Source organism: Schistosoma haematobium, chromosome 6 (genome assembly GCF_000699445.3).
Source record: "Schistosoma haematobium chromosome 6, whole genome shotgun sequence".
NCBI classification, from domain to species: Eukaryota; Metazoa; Platyhelminthes; class Trematoda; order Strigeidida; family Schistosomatidae; genus Schistosoma; species Schistosoma haematobium.
In genome coordinates, this window is record NC_067201.1 from 16,634,976 (window position 1) to 16,652,012 (window position 17,037).

Here is a 17,037-nt window from a genome sequence, read left to right on the forward strand (position 1 = left end):
AGAGCCTGGCGTAGATATGTGTTAATTTAAGTCGCTATGAAAAATTAACAACGATATGAGATTAACAAAATGAATAGTTAATGAGTCGAAACAAGTCTAATCTTAATGATAATGAGAAAGAGGGAAAACATTGAAGAACATAGTTTATAAAGGCATTATTTATGGAGGATTTTTTTGGAACTCAAGACTTAGAACAAGATGGACAATTAATGCATTTGTGCTACTGTGACCCATTCTGAGACATGTCATCCGAAAATCTTTAACTAAAAACCATTCAGTTTTCTATGCCATAGAAATAACTATTACTGTGGACTCGACAGATCATAGATACAGAATGTTCTCTCATAGCTTACTTTCATAACACTTGGACATAAATAAACTATATTTGTCATTTCAAGAGGTTTCAGAATGATTAACTAATATAATCATTATAGGGCAGTCTATACAAAAGCCAGATTAATAATGTTCTTGACTCAAATGGCATCTAAAATAACTTTTGAAATAGTCTAAAGCGTACAAATTGTAGTCTCTATAGTCAGTTAGTCAGTTACAACGTGGGACTTTGTACGTATGTACACCAGTTCGAGTTGCAATACCGCAGTAGCACACAGATACCATTGTCGATTCGAATCCCATAGCGGTAGAGGTAGTAAAAGTATAAGCAATAAACGGAAACATTAGGATTTGAAGATGTTATTCAACGAGTATAATACAGTGAAATAAATTTGGAAAGCGAAAAAAAGGACATGAAGAATTCAGAAGATTAGAATTTTGGAGAACACAAAGAGTGGATGCACCTGCGCCATTGCAAACGATTTTGCAACACGTCTCTAACCATCGGTTGCTATTGTCTCGCGGATTCCAACCAGGTAGTCTACACCTATCAACATGGCTAAGTCCACTTGTCAGTAACTTCATGGATTTGTGCAATGTTTTGGTCTGGCCACCCCTAGATTTCTTCTAACCTACTCCTACACCACGAAACATCGCACGTCGAGGCAGTCGGTGGTTGGACATACGTAACACATGTCACAGCTATCTCAACTGATAAAGTTTCACCACTTCACTAATTGATTTGCCATCCTTACCTAGTACCCGTTTTCTTACAACTGTATTACTTACTTGGTGGTCCCAGGATATACGAGCAATGTTTCGAAGACACCTATGGTTAAATACTAGTAAACTACGAATATCCTCTACTCTTACCGGCCACATTCCATTGCCATAAAGTAGGATGGAATGAACTGCTGCGCTGTAGTCACTACAAATAATATTTCCATTTTAAATCATTTGTAACCACATGTAAAATATTCACAGATTTATTTAATTTTATGATTAAATGAAAACAAATTCATTTTACCTGTTCATTTATAACACTATGATCACTATTAGTAAGTGAAATTTCATGTTCTTGTTTAAATGAATTCATTGAATTTTCATCATTTTCTATCGGTTGTTGTTTATCATCAACATTCTCATGATTATTGTCAATAGTAGTATTATTATTTTCAAATAATTTATCATGATCTATTTTTCTCCAATTAAATCGTGTTGCCATAGGCTTAGAATTTGAATCTTTTAATGGAAATATAAAAAAGTATTAGATTCAATGAGTAAATATATAAACAAAAACAAATCTGTTGTATAACGGAAAAAAAGGACAAATAAAGTAGATAACTTTATTATATTGGCTAATTATTGATTAGTGGCTTATAGGTCATGTTTGTCAATCATTGCTCAACATATTACTTAGATTTTAAATAAAATGTATGAATGAGAGTGATATGGGAAAACTTTGGATTATTATTAAAATATGTCACTCAAACAACGGTACTATGAACAAGGTATTTAAAATAAGGCACAAAGTAGATTTAGAATTCTAAATACTTATTGCATCAGTTAAAACCAATGGAACGTAGAAAACGTGAACAAATTTTGTATAACTGTTGATAGCCATGATGAATGATAATTTGATGTAGCAAAATCAGATCCACTTTGTGTTATTGTGGTGAATCCTATATATGCTGAGAGATATAAGTAGCATTTAACAAATATTAGAAGTAGAATGCCCGACAGAAGAAGATTGAAATGAATGAAACAGAAAGGATATCATGAAGTAATCAAAATAACAACAGAATCAGAGAAATAATCGAGTATATGAAGGACAACGTAAAGATGTGCAGATGATGTACCTAATGCATAACTTGCATATTTTACTTAGCCATTGTGTGATTTTGCATTAAACAAGAAAATTAGCTTTCCGCAACTGAGTTTTCGTTCACTTAATTATAACTTCAAAAATAGTACTCCAGTAAAGATCCTCTCATAGAGTGATGCCCTCATTTTAGTACGACTCTTAATAACAAACACGATATGAAGACTTAACAGTCATCAGCAAAATACACTTAGCTTCGTTCTTAGAAAATCAAACTAATTTTTGAATTAATTGGAAAGATAGTGCTTTAAGTTTATCGTAAGGATGTAAATCAAATGACCTTGTAACGAATTATTTACTGAAGAAATATCATATTAAATGTCTGACATCATTTGTCTTCTTAGTTACATAGAATATAATTGTTTAACCTAGTACATAATCCTGTACTTTGTGGACAAACTACAACATTATTGAATGAATTTATCTTTAAATTATGAAACACGACTATCACAATTATAACATCATTAAATAAAGCTTACTTAAAACTGGTTCGATCATTATAGATATATTTAAATCGCCCAATTTTTCGCCAACTTCATTAATAACGGGTAAAATGCTTTACAGTTGTGCAAAGAAAATAACACCAAAATTCAATGGTCAATTCAAACTGAAATCTTCCTTAATACTGACAAATTTAGAAAAATGTTAGATAAAATAATTTTTTGGGATATTGAGACCTTCATCCGCTTCTGTTGTTGAGATTCATTCTGCGCCAGACATCCTGCTAGTTCAATACGACTCTAGAAGCTGTTATTTCGTTATTGAAGGCTAAGCCATAAAAGAGATTTGAAGGAAAGAATGAATATGCCATGAATATAGATCTTCAATTTAACTCAGTATGTTACACCTAGGCTAACCCCTTTTGTGCGACGGCGGTAATAATAAGCCAACTGAGGGTTTATTTGGGTGAATTTAATTCAGGAACTTGTTTACTCAGAGAGAAATTAAGAATGAGAAGTAGGAAAGCGAAGTGAGAAGAAGGCAGGCTTGTCAACCTAATTTGGCCAAGCGTGACTCGGTATTTACAGCCGGACAAAAATAAGCTAATGACATGTTAAGAATAAGGTAAGCAATACACACACATACGCTCAATTGACAAGATTAAAATGTGACTCGAAAAAATAGATAAATCTGTCTGTTTAGAAAGTTTGGTAAATTACGCGGGCTTGAAATAGTACACTGTAACACTATGTAAGTTTCACTTCTAGAACGCCATATCAGTGACTAGTTTCAACCTAAAAATATAAGTTTCAGCAAAATTGAATTAATGACTAGGCATAAAATCCAGCACAAGCACTTCGACCAATTTTAAACTCGTTTGCTGGACTCGCCTGCTGGATCTCACTGCTAGCCACAATCCAAGTTTACTAATAACCTTACGATTTAATAGCAGTATGAAGGCAATCCACTCAGCATGCACATATCCTAATAGATTCTGATAATATGGAGTTCTTACGGCTTAGAAAGAGATAAGTCAAACTTTTGAATATATATATAACCGAAAACTTACAGTCTCATTATTTAAGAGGTAAGCAATTAGTGATTGTACGCACAAAATTTAAAATTAAAGGTATTTAAGTTGTACTATAAAAACTATAACTCTTCTTACGTATCAATTGGCGTAGTTGCAGTCAAACGATCAACTCTATCTAATCGTCCACGTCCAATAATACGTTGATGACGAATATCAATAACATCCAGACGCAGTTCACGCATATCTCGAAATAAATACATACACGCATATAAATATCTCAATATAAAATATCCGCAAATTAACTGATTACAGGATATGAAGACAAAGTAATGTTTTACCTGCTAATCTGCTTGTTTAAAAACTGTTAACTAAAAATAACCCCATGCTCAGAGAGGGATTTTATGGAAGTTGTAGTAATTTAATAATTGAATTTATGAGTCAATCGAAGCTAAACCATCATGAGAAACCTGGAAGCACTGGATGGCCGTTTCATCCTAGTATGGGACTCCTCAGCTGTGCGTATACACGATCCCCCCCATGAGATTCTAACCCAGGACCTATCGGTCTAGAGCGAACGCTTAACCTTTAGACCACTAAGCCGGCATCCAACCCATGTATTAGACATGATACACAAACAACAGATAAATATATTGTTCAACGTTGTAACTCATCTTTTGAAATTTGAAATCAATCTCATGTTAATCAACGTTATTCATAGAATTTGTGAATGAGTGTCGCTATTTCTTCCTGACCATAATAAATTATCCGAGTTAATTAAGTGAAATTATTTAAATAGTGTCAATAACGTAACGAATCAAAAAAAATTAGTCAGCAAATAATCATATGCTTATTACTGACAAGCCTCAAATTGAGTCTCCCAAAATTACAGTAAACATTGTAACATTCAAAGTCAGTCAATTTAGCGGTAAGACAGTTGTTCACCAATGTTTTCAGATAGCCATAACACTATATTTTGAATAGAACACAATTAAATATGTAAACTGTTACATTCCATCACAGTGATATAATTTTTTTATAATTGATAGGAGATATAAAAACACTGAGTTTGATCTGATGTGAGCCGTGAATGTACACTGCAAAGAAGTACCAGGCTATGACAATTTTCCTGTTATTAAGTCCAGTAAGTAGTCAAAATAATTTTTAGAATAAACGTCTACACACTAGAAAATCGAAATATATCAGATAGTAATAACCATGCAACATACAACTGAAGTTAATTGTTCGGACTTGAAATAATAATTCAGTTATTGTAATTAACAAAATTATACCTTTAAGATAAGCACTAAATCGATCTAATGGTACGGTGATTCTGTAGCGAGCTTTGGTGCATGTTGCCTGTTTATGTCCAACTTTATGCGCTAGTCGAGGGTAAAATATAGCGCATTTCTTTGCGACCGGTTCACCCCACCATCGAACTTGTACATAAATGTCATTCAAAGAATTACTTCCCGGTTCCACACGTTTCGATCCAGTGTATGACGAGTTTGGGCGAAAGAGGCGGACAATTAAGATGAGATAAGCTGTCACTTTTGAATCGATTCCTGGAGGTAAATTTGTATAAACTTGGACAAGATTATGTTGACTGGGGTGGTCTGAATTTCGATTTGATCGTCCTAGAAAACAGGAATATTTTTTGCCTAGAAATGTTGTCATTAATATTATTATTTGAAAGAGTTTTTCAGTCGAGTGATAACTCTATCTAGAAATCCTAAATCTGGTTTTATATAACATTTTTGACGGTTACATTAGACTGTTATTAATATCTACAACATTTTACTCTTGTCAAATAGAGATTTGAAATCAATATGGACTCTCAGAAAATAAACGGACTGTAAAGGCTAGAAGACAATACTTCAGTTTTAGATCGTTTAAAGGATTGAGAACTCATAGGCATAAAATCTAGGCTTAATGACATCGTACACACGTTAATAGAAAGGTTGGCGGGGCTAAGAAACATCTAATTAATGCCGGTTGGTTTTGATCTCCATAAAGTTATGACTTTTAGCAATCCCGTTAGTTTATTCAGTAACTCAGGGTTGATTATGCTAGTTGCTCCATCAATCAGTAGTTTGTTGTGTAAAAATACCTAACTGTTAATCCGTACTTTGACAGTGAAATACGAAACCCATTACCGTAGTTATTTCTCACACTGGAGAAGATATAAAAACTTGTGTATGTGATTCTGTCCGAAAAAAAGTATATTTAACATAACTTAATGTAAAGAATGGTGTTAAACAAATTTTTCTAATGACTTAAGTTCAAATACATAAGGAAACTATGTAAGAGACCTGATTTTTTCAGTTAAGACTTGGGTTAATTTATATTGTCTGTCTCTAAAGGTATTGTGTAAAAAGTACACCAAATCATTTTTATTTCTAACAGTCAATTATCACACAATTTTATAAGAAATAATACAATAGGACTTGTTCAATTTCATTTCACTTGATTAATGATCAAATAATTACAAAGAGTCAGTAAACGTGAAAAGAAATGTTTCAATGCAAAATGGTTTTGATAAGGCACTGTAAAGCAGAAATAAAATTCGGAACTGATTAAAGCTGTTCCATAAATATCATATTCCATATTGGGAATATGAACAGTTTCAATCAATGGTATGCTTTACTTTAAACAACTAACTAATTAAATCACCATATAATGTTTGATAATACTATCTACGGTGTGAAGCACGTTTGTATATTATCCTGTTTTCGATTTTTGTAAATCTCCTTTATGGAATTTTATGAATATCACATGAAACATATTCAAAGTCACAAAAACCTGATATATCTAAAACCTTAAAATTTTTATTTGTTTGCTTGATACCATTTCTCATGCATTAGCTGAATAGCTTATTGAGAAATGAATAACATCAAAATTGTATGATATGCAAATTGCAATCTTATGCGTTTGGAAGTGCTGAAGTCAGATAGAGAAGTGTCGTTGTCCGAAAGTATAATTCCGTCTCCAACTGCACTGATTAAAAGTAATTTAAGGAACACACAATTTAGTTTACATACATATATCTTTTCCGATGTGGTGGCTAGTACATAATCAGAAAGCCCATGTTTTACATAAAAGTTATATATATAAAAACATTCTGCATGTAATCTATCTTCGAAATTATTAAAGCTGTACGTACACTTCCCAGATTGTTTGAGTGCAAAAAAATTGTTCAAGAATATTCAACACTTTCTTTGATCGTTAACCAATTCTCTCGATTTCGGGGAAAATCTTATCAGTTTTGGAGAAATTTTGATCGGGTTGCAGATGGACATTTTAAGTAATTTCTGAAAAATGAGACAAATCTCAAACATTTTTCATCACTCAGGGGTCTTAGTTACAAATTTAATTTATTTTGGAGAAACCTGCTGAAGGACGTTTGAGAAGATTTTGTGTTTTCATCAATATTTTCCCAAAGTTCCCTAGAATTTCCCCGAAATCCAGGGATTTAGGCCGTTATTCGTATGCCTAAATTAGATCCATAAGTAACATACTGTCATAATATGCTTTTTAGTAATTCATGGTGCAGCAATGCATGAATGTGGCTGTAAATATTTAGAAAAAAAACATATAAATATTTGATTCGTATATACAGACCATAAAAATTTCCTAAAAAAACAAAATTCGAAAAAATATTAAACTATAGCACCGTTAATTATGATGATCTCACAGAAATACTAGATTACCCTCCAAGAAAATATATTACCCTTGAAGACGAGGGACATATTGTTCGTTTTTTTGGTACCTGATACCAAAATTTGTAACGACTCAACCAAGTTGGTATGATTAAGTTTCAGTTACAAATATTTCAATAACAACGTGACTTATGGGACTAACCAAGCATCTCTATGTAGAATGTAAACAAAAAACCGGATTTTCGAAAATCCGCTCAATTTTTGTTGAGTGTTGCCGTACTTCAAGGTAATTTTGGATACAATATCCAAGTACACAGTATCTCTGTTACAAAGCTGAAATTTCATCCAATTATAAATCCTTGTGTCTCGATGTCTGATGACGTTTCTAAATCTTTATACCGATACGACTTTTTGATCACTCGTGTTACGTGGTCATGGTGATATGTTTGTTGAACATTCAATATCTTAGTAACTTGAGTCCGAGATCCGGTTCAGTTTCAGTTTGAAAAGTACAGGAGGCTTGATGGCCTGTGTCGGTTTTGGCAGTGATGGTCTTTTGGAAGAGTCCTCCACGTCAATTTGGAGATCTAAGCTATCCCCCTTACTACATATCGCTCTGCATATTTTAACGTCGTCAGCATATAGCAAGACCGATGTTGGTAGTAGACGAGGAAAGTCATTTACATACAAGAGGAATAACACTAGCCGCAAAACTGTATTTTGAGGCACTCCGCTAAGCGCAGTTTCCCAACTAGATAACTTGGAGTTCACCAATAGTATTAGTTGACGCCCTACTAGGAAGTCTTTTATCCACATCAATTGGTTGCCTCCATTTCTGATAATTCTCAACTTATATAACAGCATTTTTGTGTTACTTCGTTAAAAGCTTTGTTGAAGTCAATGTTGGCTACGTCTACATGTAACTTTCAGTTGTTAAGAGCGCACCAGCTTTCACAAGCCACTAATAAATTAGTGAGACAGGAATGACCCATTCTAAAACCATGGTGCTTTTCCGAAAGGGTCCGGTTTTCATTGATATACCCAAACAACTTCCAAATAATGTTTTCTAAAATTTCAACAACTACATGTGTAAGACTAACGGGTCCGTAATTCTCAGTCTTATGTTTCGGACCTGTTTTGAAGACACGACTTACTATGGCGTTCTTTCGTTTTTTCGTAAACGACTCTGGGTTACGGATAGAGTAAAGCATACACTCAAAGGTTTAACAATGAAGTTAGCTAATTCCTTTAGTAACTTGGGGTTCAGTTAGTCGGGTCCCGTGGATTTGCCTATGTCAAGCTTATTTAGCAGACAAAAGTCATGGTCAAGCTATCCAGTGTGTGTAAAATAGATTTCTATGAAATGACAGGAAGGGCATTTCTATGGCATATACATTGCTAAAGTAGTTTTCGAATACTTGAGTCTTAATAAAGCCGTTTAGTTTACGCGTGTCGAGACATTTATAAGATGATGCCAATTAAGTAATCTGTTCGTTCCATGATGAGTTCAAGTGTACATAGTGTGTCTTTAAGACCGATAAGCTTCAAACACATTCTTTTATTTACTTTAAATCTAAGCCAGCACTTTACTTTTGTTCCGAAAATTTATGTGTAGAACTTTCGGAGTCCGCATGTGAGTGGATCAGTGAGATTTACTCGTACTACGTTCATCACGAGGACTGCGTATTGTAGTGCTATATATTTAAGCTCAGTTAATGAATGTGGTGTTCCCTGCTACGTTTTTAGTCTAAACAAATCTTTTACCCGTCGTAGACCAAATCCAGGTTGGAACGAGTTGACCAACCTCTTATGTATTTCACTTTGAGATATGTTCGACACTAGGGTGGTGGTTTACTTGATTGGGTTCGTACATTTCAATTAGGAAGGGTGGTAATGGTTAGGACGTTGTCATACTCCAAATAATTATGGCATCCTTAGAGTCTTCTAGTTCATCTACACAACCTGCCTACGATTCAGTCCACGTTTTTCGGATTAGCTCTGGATTTCTAGATAATTTGGATTGACAGCACTTTTCAACCCCAAAAACCTCAAAGTTCCACCTGTTTGAGATGGTAGAGGAATTAATTATATTATTATCCCATAATATTATCCACAACACAATCAACTGGAGTTTCCTAAACAGTGATTTTTTGTGTTGATCAACCCACGCATGCATGTGCTTCTTAAGTCTTGAGTCTTCAGTAATAAGGATCGTAGGTTCGTGTACCTGTGTGAATCCTGACAGTTTGCCTTCCAGTAAAGATCCATCTTCTCCTTGAAAATGTTCGTTTATGGGGCTAGTACAACTTATTCGTGTAAGGCGTTTCATTTATCGACCACTCCATTAGAAAAACCGAACCCAATCGCGGTTTTTGAACCTTCTTGCTGTGAACTCGAAGATTATCAGTGCAGGAGGGAGCAAAACGATAAGACATATGAACATCTAAATCGCAATTAGATATACGAAATAAGATCACTCCGCGTCCTACGATACAACAAAGTGGAAAGATTTAGGTGCTTTAAGCGCCCATCCTAAGGAAGTTTAGAAAGACCTTTCGCTGATTTTGTACCCACACACACTGGACACGCTCAGGTGAGTTAGTAATTTGTATCAGACATAGGTTAGCTGCCTGAATTTATTACTCTAAGTGTGGTCCTACATAGATGAGATATATTTTTCGAAACATCTGTTCAAAGCATTTGAATGCTCGACGAAGTGACAATAACTCACGGTAATCTTTGGCAGCAGCTGCGTTGCAATGCGTAGTTGTTTTCAAGTCGTGACTTATTACTATTCCTAAGTCTTAATGTTCCTGAACTTATGGAAGAGATTTATTATCAGTAGTGTGGTCGTAACTATTGCCGTGTCCAATGTGCATGGGCACACTTCCTAGAGTTAACGTCCAACCTCTAACCTCGACAACATTCGACTGATGCGTATAAGTCAGCGTGAAGATCAAAATGATCAACCTCACTTCCTAGTGTTCTCCAGAAGTTAAAATCATGTGCGAACAATAATGTCAACTGCTTAAGCAACAGAGGGAATTCATTGAGGTGGAAAAGGAAAAGTAGGGGACCTAATTGGTGCATTGAGGTACATCGAATTTGGCCGGCTTCCATTCGGGTAGCATCCCATAAACTTACTGTCTTCGGACACATAAGATGTTTCACATACGGTTCTGTACAGCACCTGTTATTCCGATGCTCGGAATCAACAGATTGTAAGAATCTATGTGACTTGGTGACCTAACCTGAATTTTCTTTTCGAGCGGCTTAATGACTGTAGTGATTAGACTGACCATCCCCAATTATATGACTGATTATAACATCTTTCCAGTTTCTAGGGAGTTCAGCGAGTGAAAGGAGCATGTTGATGAGCGTTGCGAGCGGCCTTGAAATAACTTCCGCAAGCTATGACAGCAGTCGGGGATGTAACTCACTAGGGCCCAATGTCTCACAAAGTTTGAGGTTGATGATCAATGGAAGGACAGTTGTGACAGTCAGCGATATTAGGGACTCGAATGTAGCCTCAGACCTATTCCATTCGTCTCCAATCAACTAGTTAACTGGCCAGTCAATCGAGATATCAGTCTCTGACTGGCGCAACATTAGTTCGACAGATATTTGGATGGGTTTGGGCAGGTTAATATTGTATGCCATGTGTTCAAAACTTAAACTAAAGTACAACGTGATCATTATTCACCAGTGCGAGAAGGTGCTGACTATCGACGACATCCTCACAGTGGTGTATGAGAACAAAGTCCAGCAATGACGGGTCACGTTCCAAGTCAATATGTGTCGGTTCTGCGGTACTTTGTACAAGTGCACACTGAATGATGGTTCATAGAAAGTCGCTATCGGAACCCCCACCTGGAGCTTTAAGCTCTATCCAGTTGATATGCGGTGCGCTGAAGTCTCTAATGATGAAACAACATTCTGCATTACTCCACGAACAGATATGTCCTAAGTTAAAACCGTCAGCAAGACAACACGAACTACGGCATATTCCGCCTACAGACACTAACTTGTTTCTAGACTTAATTGTACAACCTGCTACCTCAAATGTACGACTAAAATGCGTCTCCGGTATGATTGATTGTGTGAGAAAGTGATCTCTAACATACAACATTATGCCTTCAACCTTGCGGCTTATAACTCTATCAATTTTAATACAGATGTAGCCTGCAGTAATGGGGTAACGGTCTACATCAAAGGTGAGCCAAGTTTCTGTGACAACAATTATATCGAGACTTGATTCATCCACCATCATGTTTAGCCCGGACGTTTTATTTCGAAGACTAAGTGCGTCCGGGTAGGACACATTTAAAGGATTTTGAGAATCATTCGCTCTACACAAACAGGTCTCGGTAGCATAGTCTTACAAGATCTGGCTACCCGAGAACCCTTAATCGTAAGGTTCATTTCGTCATTCAGCTTCCGACATTTTAGTTCCACTCGGTTCGACCCTCAAGCAGTCAATCTGGTCGAATCACGAGTTCAGAATGTGTTAGTCAGTAGTACGTCTCTTTCATCAAAATTCCCGAGTACAAACTTCAAGAACCTTCTTGGTTGGTTCTCGCCTTAAATCTAATTATCCAGTCTTACTTTGGTGATATGTACTCCTGAAATCTCTTCAAACAGTACATGCCTGATTCCACTAACTTTATGTCGTGTGCATGCCTCTTAGCAGGGTCATTAGCTTTCGACTGCTCTAAATTCCAAATAATTGGGCTGAGAACCTGTTTAACTTCTATAAAAGTCGTGTTCATGGCTTTCGACCGTGATGTCAGATTCTGCATGTTAGATCTTGGCACCACAGTGTTAATTTTTTTTGTAATAGAGTCGTGGGAGTTGAGCGAATGACTCAAGATTGTTTGATGAGGTGGAACGTTTCCCATTTGGGGTCTTACTTTGAGACTTTGGAGGAGGAGTTTGCAATGCATAATGTGAAGGAAGTGCGCGTCCTGGATCCCACTGCTGGCCACTGTCCATCTTTGCTTCAAAAGCTTGTGATCTAACGTTGTACCCATGCAATCCGCACAGGATACATATATGTCATCGTGAGGCTGATCAATCGCAGTGCTGAATAACAATGGAAAGATACAAGTAAGACAGCGCTAAGCGAATTTAAACTTCACCCAATTGCACAAGCAGGTGACCATCACGACTAAGTAGCTAAGTGGATTACGCGATAGAGTTTGAAGCGAACGGTACTGTGTTCGAGTCCTAGAACAAACATCAACTCTGGGATGCAGGTATATCCAGCTGACTAGTCCCAAGTAGGACGAAACGCAGCACTTCCTCGGACGTTCCTACTACATTTTCCTACCCCCACCACTCTAAAAAGCTCTGATCACCATGCAGAGGGCACATAGCAAACCATCAGCGATTGTTGTGGAGGAAATTAAATGCTACAAAATGAGGTAACAAGCTAGTAAATGAAGAGACATTCATGGATTATCATCGATTGCTGACTCGTTTAGTCGCCATCCACTGGAAGTCAAATGCTGAGAAACTTGGTAATACTCCCTTGGGCTGCGGAAACAGAAGGTATGTTTACTTGGTTGATAGATTAATCAAACCGACGATCCTACTGTAGTCGATTCTATGGTAAACTTATATAACAGCTTAGATTGATTAGTTTAGAGTTTACCTCAAACAACTAAGTATATGTCAAAACAGTAGAGCTCAATTATCCATTCACTTCTTTTTTTGTATAGGCATTATATCGGATGTTGAAAAGCTTTGCGTGTTTGTGCAGGTAATCCCATGTCCCAGTGTGACTGCGAGACGATCTAAATAAAGACTTATTCACCACTAGTCGCGTTTCTTCTATCAATAAAACAAGGGTTGCCAACAGGCACAAAAAGTTCACCAAGGAACTTTCAAATAAATGGGAGCTATTCGTGGCTAGCTTTCTTTCTCTTCTATGTTTCCGCATCATCCATATCCCATCGGTCGCAGCATCCACATTACAACTAGTCGGATGATAATGGTTTTCTGGGTCATCAGTCGCTGCTTCTGCAACTTGGTCACCAGTACCTAATGGTGTATCGCTCGGTGATTGTTTTCGGACAGAAAGCCATATTACGTGTTGCACAGCCGTGTGGCTGGCACGTGCCGTAACAGCACTTACGACACTGACGCATTCCTCCTAATCACTACCCATGTTACTAGTACAGTCCTAGTCAAACTTTTTGTTAGCCAACGCTAGAAGGCTAAATTTCTCTTGGATGAGTAATGTTTTGCTCGGACAACAAAACATACAGAGCCAATGAGAGTTAAGTTTTGGGCGCGTTTTATAGAAAGTTGGATTTAAGCGTGTACACATCTTATGGAACCACTTCTTACACTCATTACATTCCATTCCTTATTCCACAGGGAATAAGGAATATGGCTGTCCATATTTGTAAGCAGAGCTGACCATCTTAGAAATTAACTAAAAGTGGTAACACAAAAATGGGTATTTAAAAACAAAATCTCAAACGTTAACCTCATAAGTCTAGTTAAATTCGACTAAGTATGCTTTGATGCAATGGATACATAAAAGCAAAGTCAATACACACAAGTACAACATCAATTTAACTGAAATGAAGTCAATTAAAGTCTGAACAGTAGTTCTGATGTGTAGTTTACGATCAAAACAGTAAATTTAACTCTAGGAGGAATAATACCCCTGTCCTATTTGAATAACGTTGGAATCCGATCTCCCGGTTGTTCCGGCTTGAGTTTTTTGAACCTAATTCATATGGTGTTGTCACTGTCCGTATATCGTCAGCCCAAGAATTAGCCAGCACTTACTTGGACCTTATCTAATGCCAACACTGCTACAACACTACCCACTCGACATCAAACTGAACGGTAGTTTCCCCACTTTTACAGGTTCATTTTATCTACACCACACACAAACTGACACCTGGAGACTACTCATTGCAACAACTTATACCTTCATAGCGCTTCCTGCATAAACCTCTATCCTGCCACCAAATCTTATCCTTTCACTTCTTTTCGTAATACATATATTACTTCTTACTCTAATTGTTTCGCAAGTTATTTACGTACCCCACCTTTCCTTCCTTCATTTTTTTTCGCTGAAGTCAACTAAATATCCTCTCATACACTACAGAACATATTTAAATATGGCGAACATTATGTTAACATTATTGGAGCTTGCGTATAGTCGCACTTTTAAAGAAATTCCAAATGGTTCCCTCACATCATTTATGTGCCAATGTAATCTGTCAATAATACTGAGGAAACTCGAAAAGATCTTTAAGTGTTTACAATAAAGCACTGATATGCAAAATGGACTAAAGTAACGAGCCAGCACGAGAAAGAACCCAGCTTTAGGTGAGTAATCATTAAGGGATTATTCTTGTGACAAACTGATGTAAACACGTAAAACGACAGGACTGTGTACACAGAATCCAGGGTCTCTAAGAGGATTAAAGCCACTGTTTCTCTGGGTCTAGTGACTAATCGGCTGGAAAACTCCACTACACATAACTCTCTAAACCTGCTTTAACACCTTTGGCGACTATACAGGCACATCTCGAGAAAGAAACCATTGAGCAGAAATTAGGAAACACTTTGACAACAGTTATGTCATTAGAAGAGACATGAATATTCCTCGACCTGTGGCTAAGCTACCTAAAGTAGAAATTTCGTGGTTGTGTGCTAAACCATGCACTTACATATCCCAATATAATATACAGATATCCAAGGTAAACCTTAAGTCGCATGTTCCAAAACTAGTCTTAATCAACAAGGTAATCGCAGTGAATGTCACCTTAAAAGGATGCTCCACTTTGATCAGCCATAGCGCTACAAATATTTTACTGAGCTTTCTTTGTAACACGAAATGCTGCTTCTATCTAGCAGATCTGCATGCCTGTAGAATCTAGTTAAGCTAATAAATAAAAAAGTTTCGCTTACTAATATCGCAAACATACTAATACGTTTCAATACCACCAAAAAAATGAACACATCATGTGCAAGGGCATAAGTTATGACAGATCAGTGGCTTAGAAAATGAAGCATCACATCTGTAATTGGTGTGTATAAAAAACAAAGAACTGACAAGTAAAAAGTTTCTGGTTTATTGTACAATATTACAAAAATGTACATAAATAGACAACTTCGAATGAAATATAAAAATTTTAGGTAGTATAATTACTGAAAAATGAAATGCTACACAAATGAAGATGTGACCTGGTCTTTGGTTGACACATTTGATCTAGACAAACTTGAAGACATTTGGTTCAAAAGATCCATAATAAGGTTTCCTTGATCACCGGTAAAGTAAACTTTAGAGTTTTGTGCCAAAGCTTGGTATTTCGCTAATTCCAAATACGCTGGGGTTAACTTTAAATGGCTCGCTTCAGCCTCTTTCATGGCACGATAATATTCTGCGTCTGTAAGCGCTTTAGATCGGGCAAGTTGTGTGGCATCTGCAACTTCACTGATTTTTCGTTCATGCTCTTGAGCAACTAATTTAGCTCGCCATTCTATTGCAGAAACCTCAGCTAGCTTTTCAGCCTCTAATTTATTATAAAAGTAAAACTTCATTTTAGGTAAATAAAGAATATAACAACAACTTGCATCAGCTACAAGTAACTTAAGTATATAAAAATCTAATAATGAATGTAATATTGTAGAGTATGTGAAACATTCAAGATTGTCAACACCAAATTTAATAGACTTATCTATTAAGTATTAATTCATTTCCTAAAGTATGTTATGAATCGATAGTGTTCAAAAACTTTGGAATAAAGTGAAAAATGATTATGACAGTCTAAAAGAAACTGAAAATTAGAAATTATAAAAATGCTAAAGTACAATCAATCAGAAATGTTAGTCATTGTCAAGCAATAACTAACTATCAAAGTTTTTTATTATATTGGTACTGTTATTTTAAACTGTACAAACACTAACTATAAAATTAATTTGAAGTCACATATGTCCAGAAGTAACTGATTTGACACTATTAACCATACAAGACTGGTAAAGTTTATTTGTTATTCAAGAATTAAGTTATGTTATGAAATAAACACAAATTATAAAAACTGATTATTATCTAAGCATAACAGGAGCCATATCAATAATTGGACAGATAGGATTGTGGTGATTGTTGATTTTTAAATGAGATCATAAAGCCACGACCAGTGAAGTTCAACCGTGTCAGGTGTGAGGCAGTTACTCACCGTAAACAATGGATGGTCGCGCAATACCGCGTATTGGTTGAAGTTAGACATCAAGACTGTTGGATGCTGGCTCAGTTGTCTAGAGGTTAAGCGTTTGCGCGCGAGAAGTCGTGGATGCACATTGCTGAGGAGTACTCATACTGGGACAAAATGGCCGTCTAGTACTCACGTGTTTTCAATGGTGGTCTAATATTGGTCGGTTCATGATCTCAATTAAAATGATAATAACTTACAGCGGTCGATTGACATATACCTATAAGTAAATAACTCAACATCATATACAATATTGTTTAATAATTGGTCACAATTATGTTTGAGATGACTTGAAAGACCTAAAAATCACTAATCCCTGTCATATTAAGGTTATTACAACACCTACGAAATATGATGAAGTGAAAAAAGATTTCTAAAACGGATTCACGAAAAGATCAAGGAAAACACGAGATAATTTTACAAGTTTGGACGTATTTACTTCCCAGTCAAGATATA

At 36.1% G+C, this 17,037-nt stretch overlaps 1 protein-coding gene across 2 annotated transcripts in view; it reads right to left on the reverse strand.

Moving 5' to 3' along the window:
• Positions 1 to 17,037, reverse strand: part of C2CD3 (C2 domain-containing protein 3) — a gene marked incomplete at its 3' end in the record, with an annotated part of 101,514 nt that overhangs the window by 72,885 nt on the left and 11,592 nt on the right. Inside the window, exons 8-13 of one of the 2 annotated variants that reach the window (XM_035731891.2) lie at positions 15,592 to 15,885; positions 9,705 to 9,830; positions 4,979 to 5,323; positions 3,825 to 3,933; positions 2,695 to 2,771; positions 1,361 to 1,575 (exon numbers count right to left, since the gene is read on the reverse strand). In XM_035731891.2, the coding sequence (XP_035589648.1) occupies positions 1,361 to 1,575; positions 2,695 to 2,771; positions 3,825 to 3,933; positions 4,979 to 5,323; positions 9,705 to 9,830; positions 15,592 to 15,885 (1,166 nt within the window). Of the gene's footprint in view, positions 1 to 1,360; positions 1,576 to 2,694; positions 2,772 to 3,824; positions 3,934 to 4,978; positions 5,324 to 9,704; positions 9,831 to 15,417; positions 15,886 to 17,037 lie in introns of those variants that run through there. The other variant, XM_051216986.1, reaches the window with a different exon arrangement.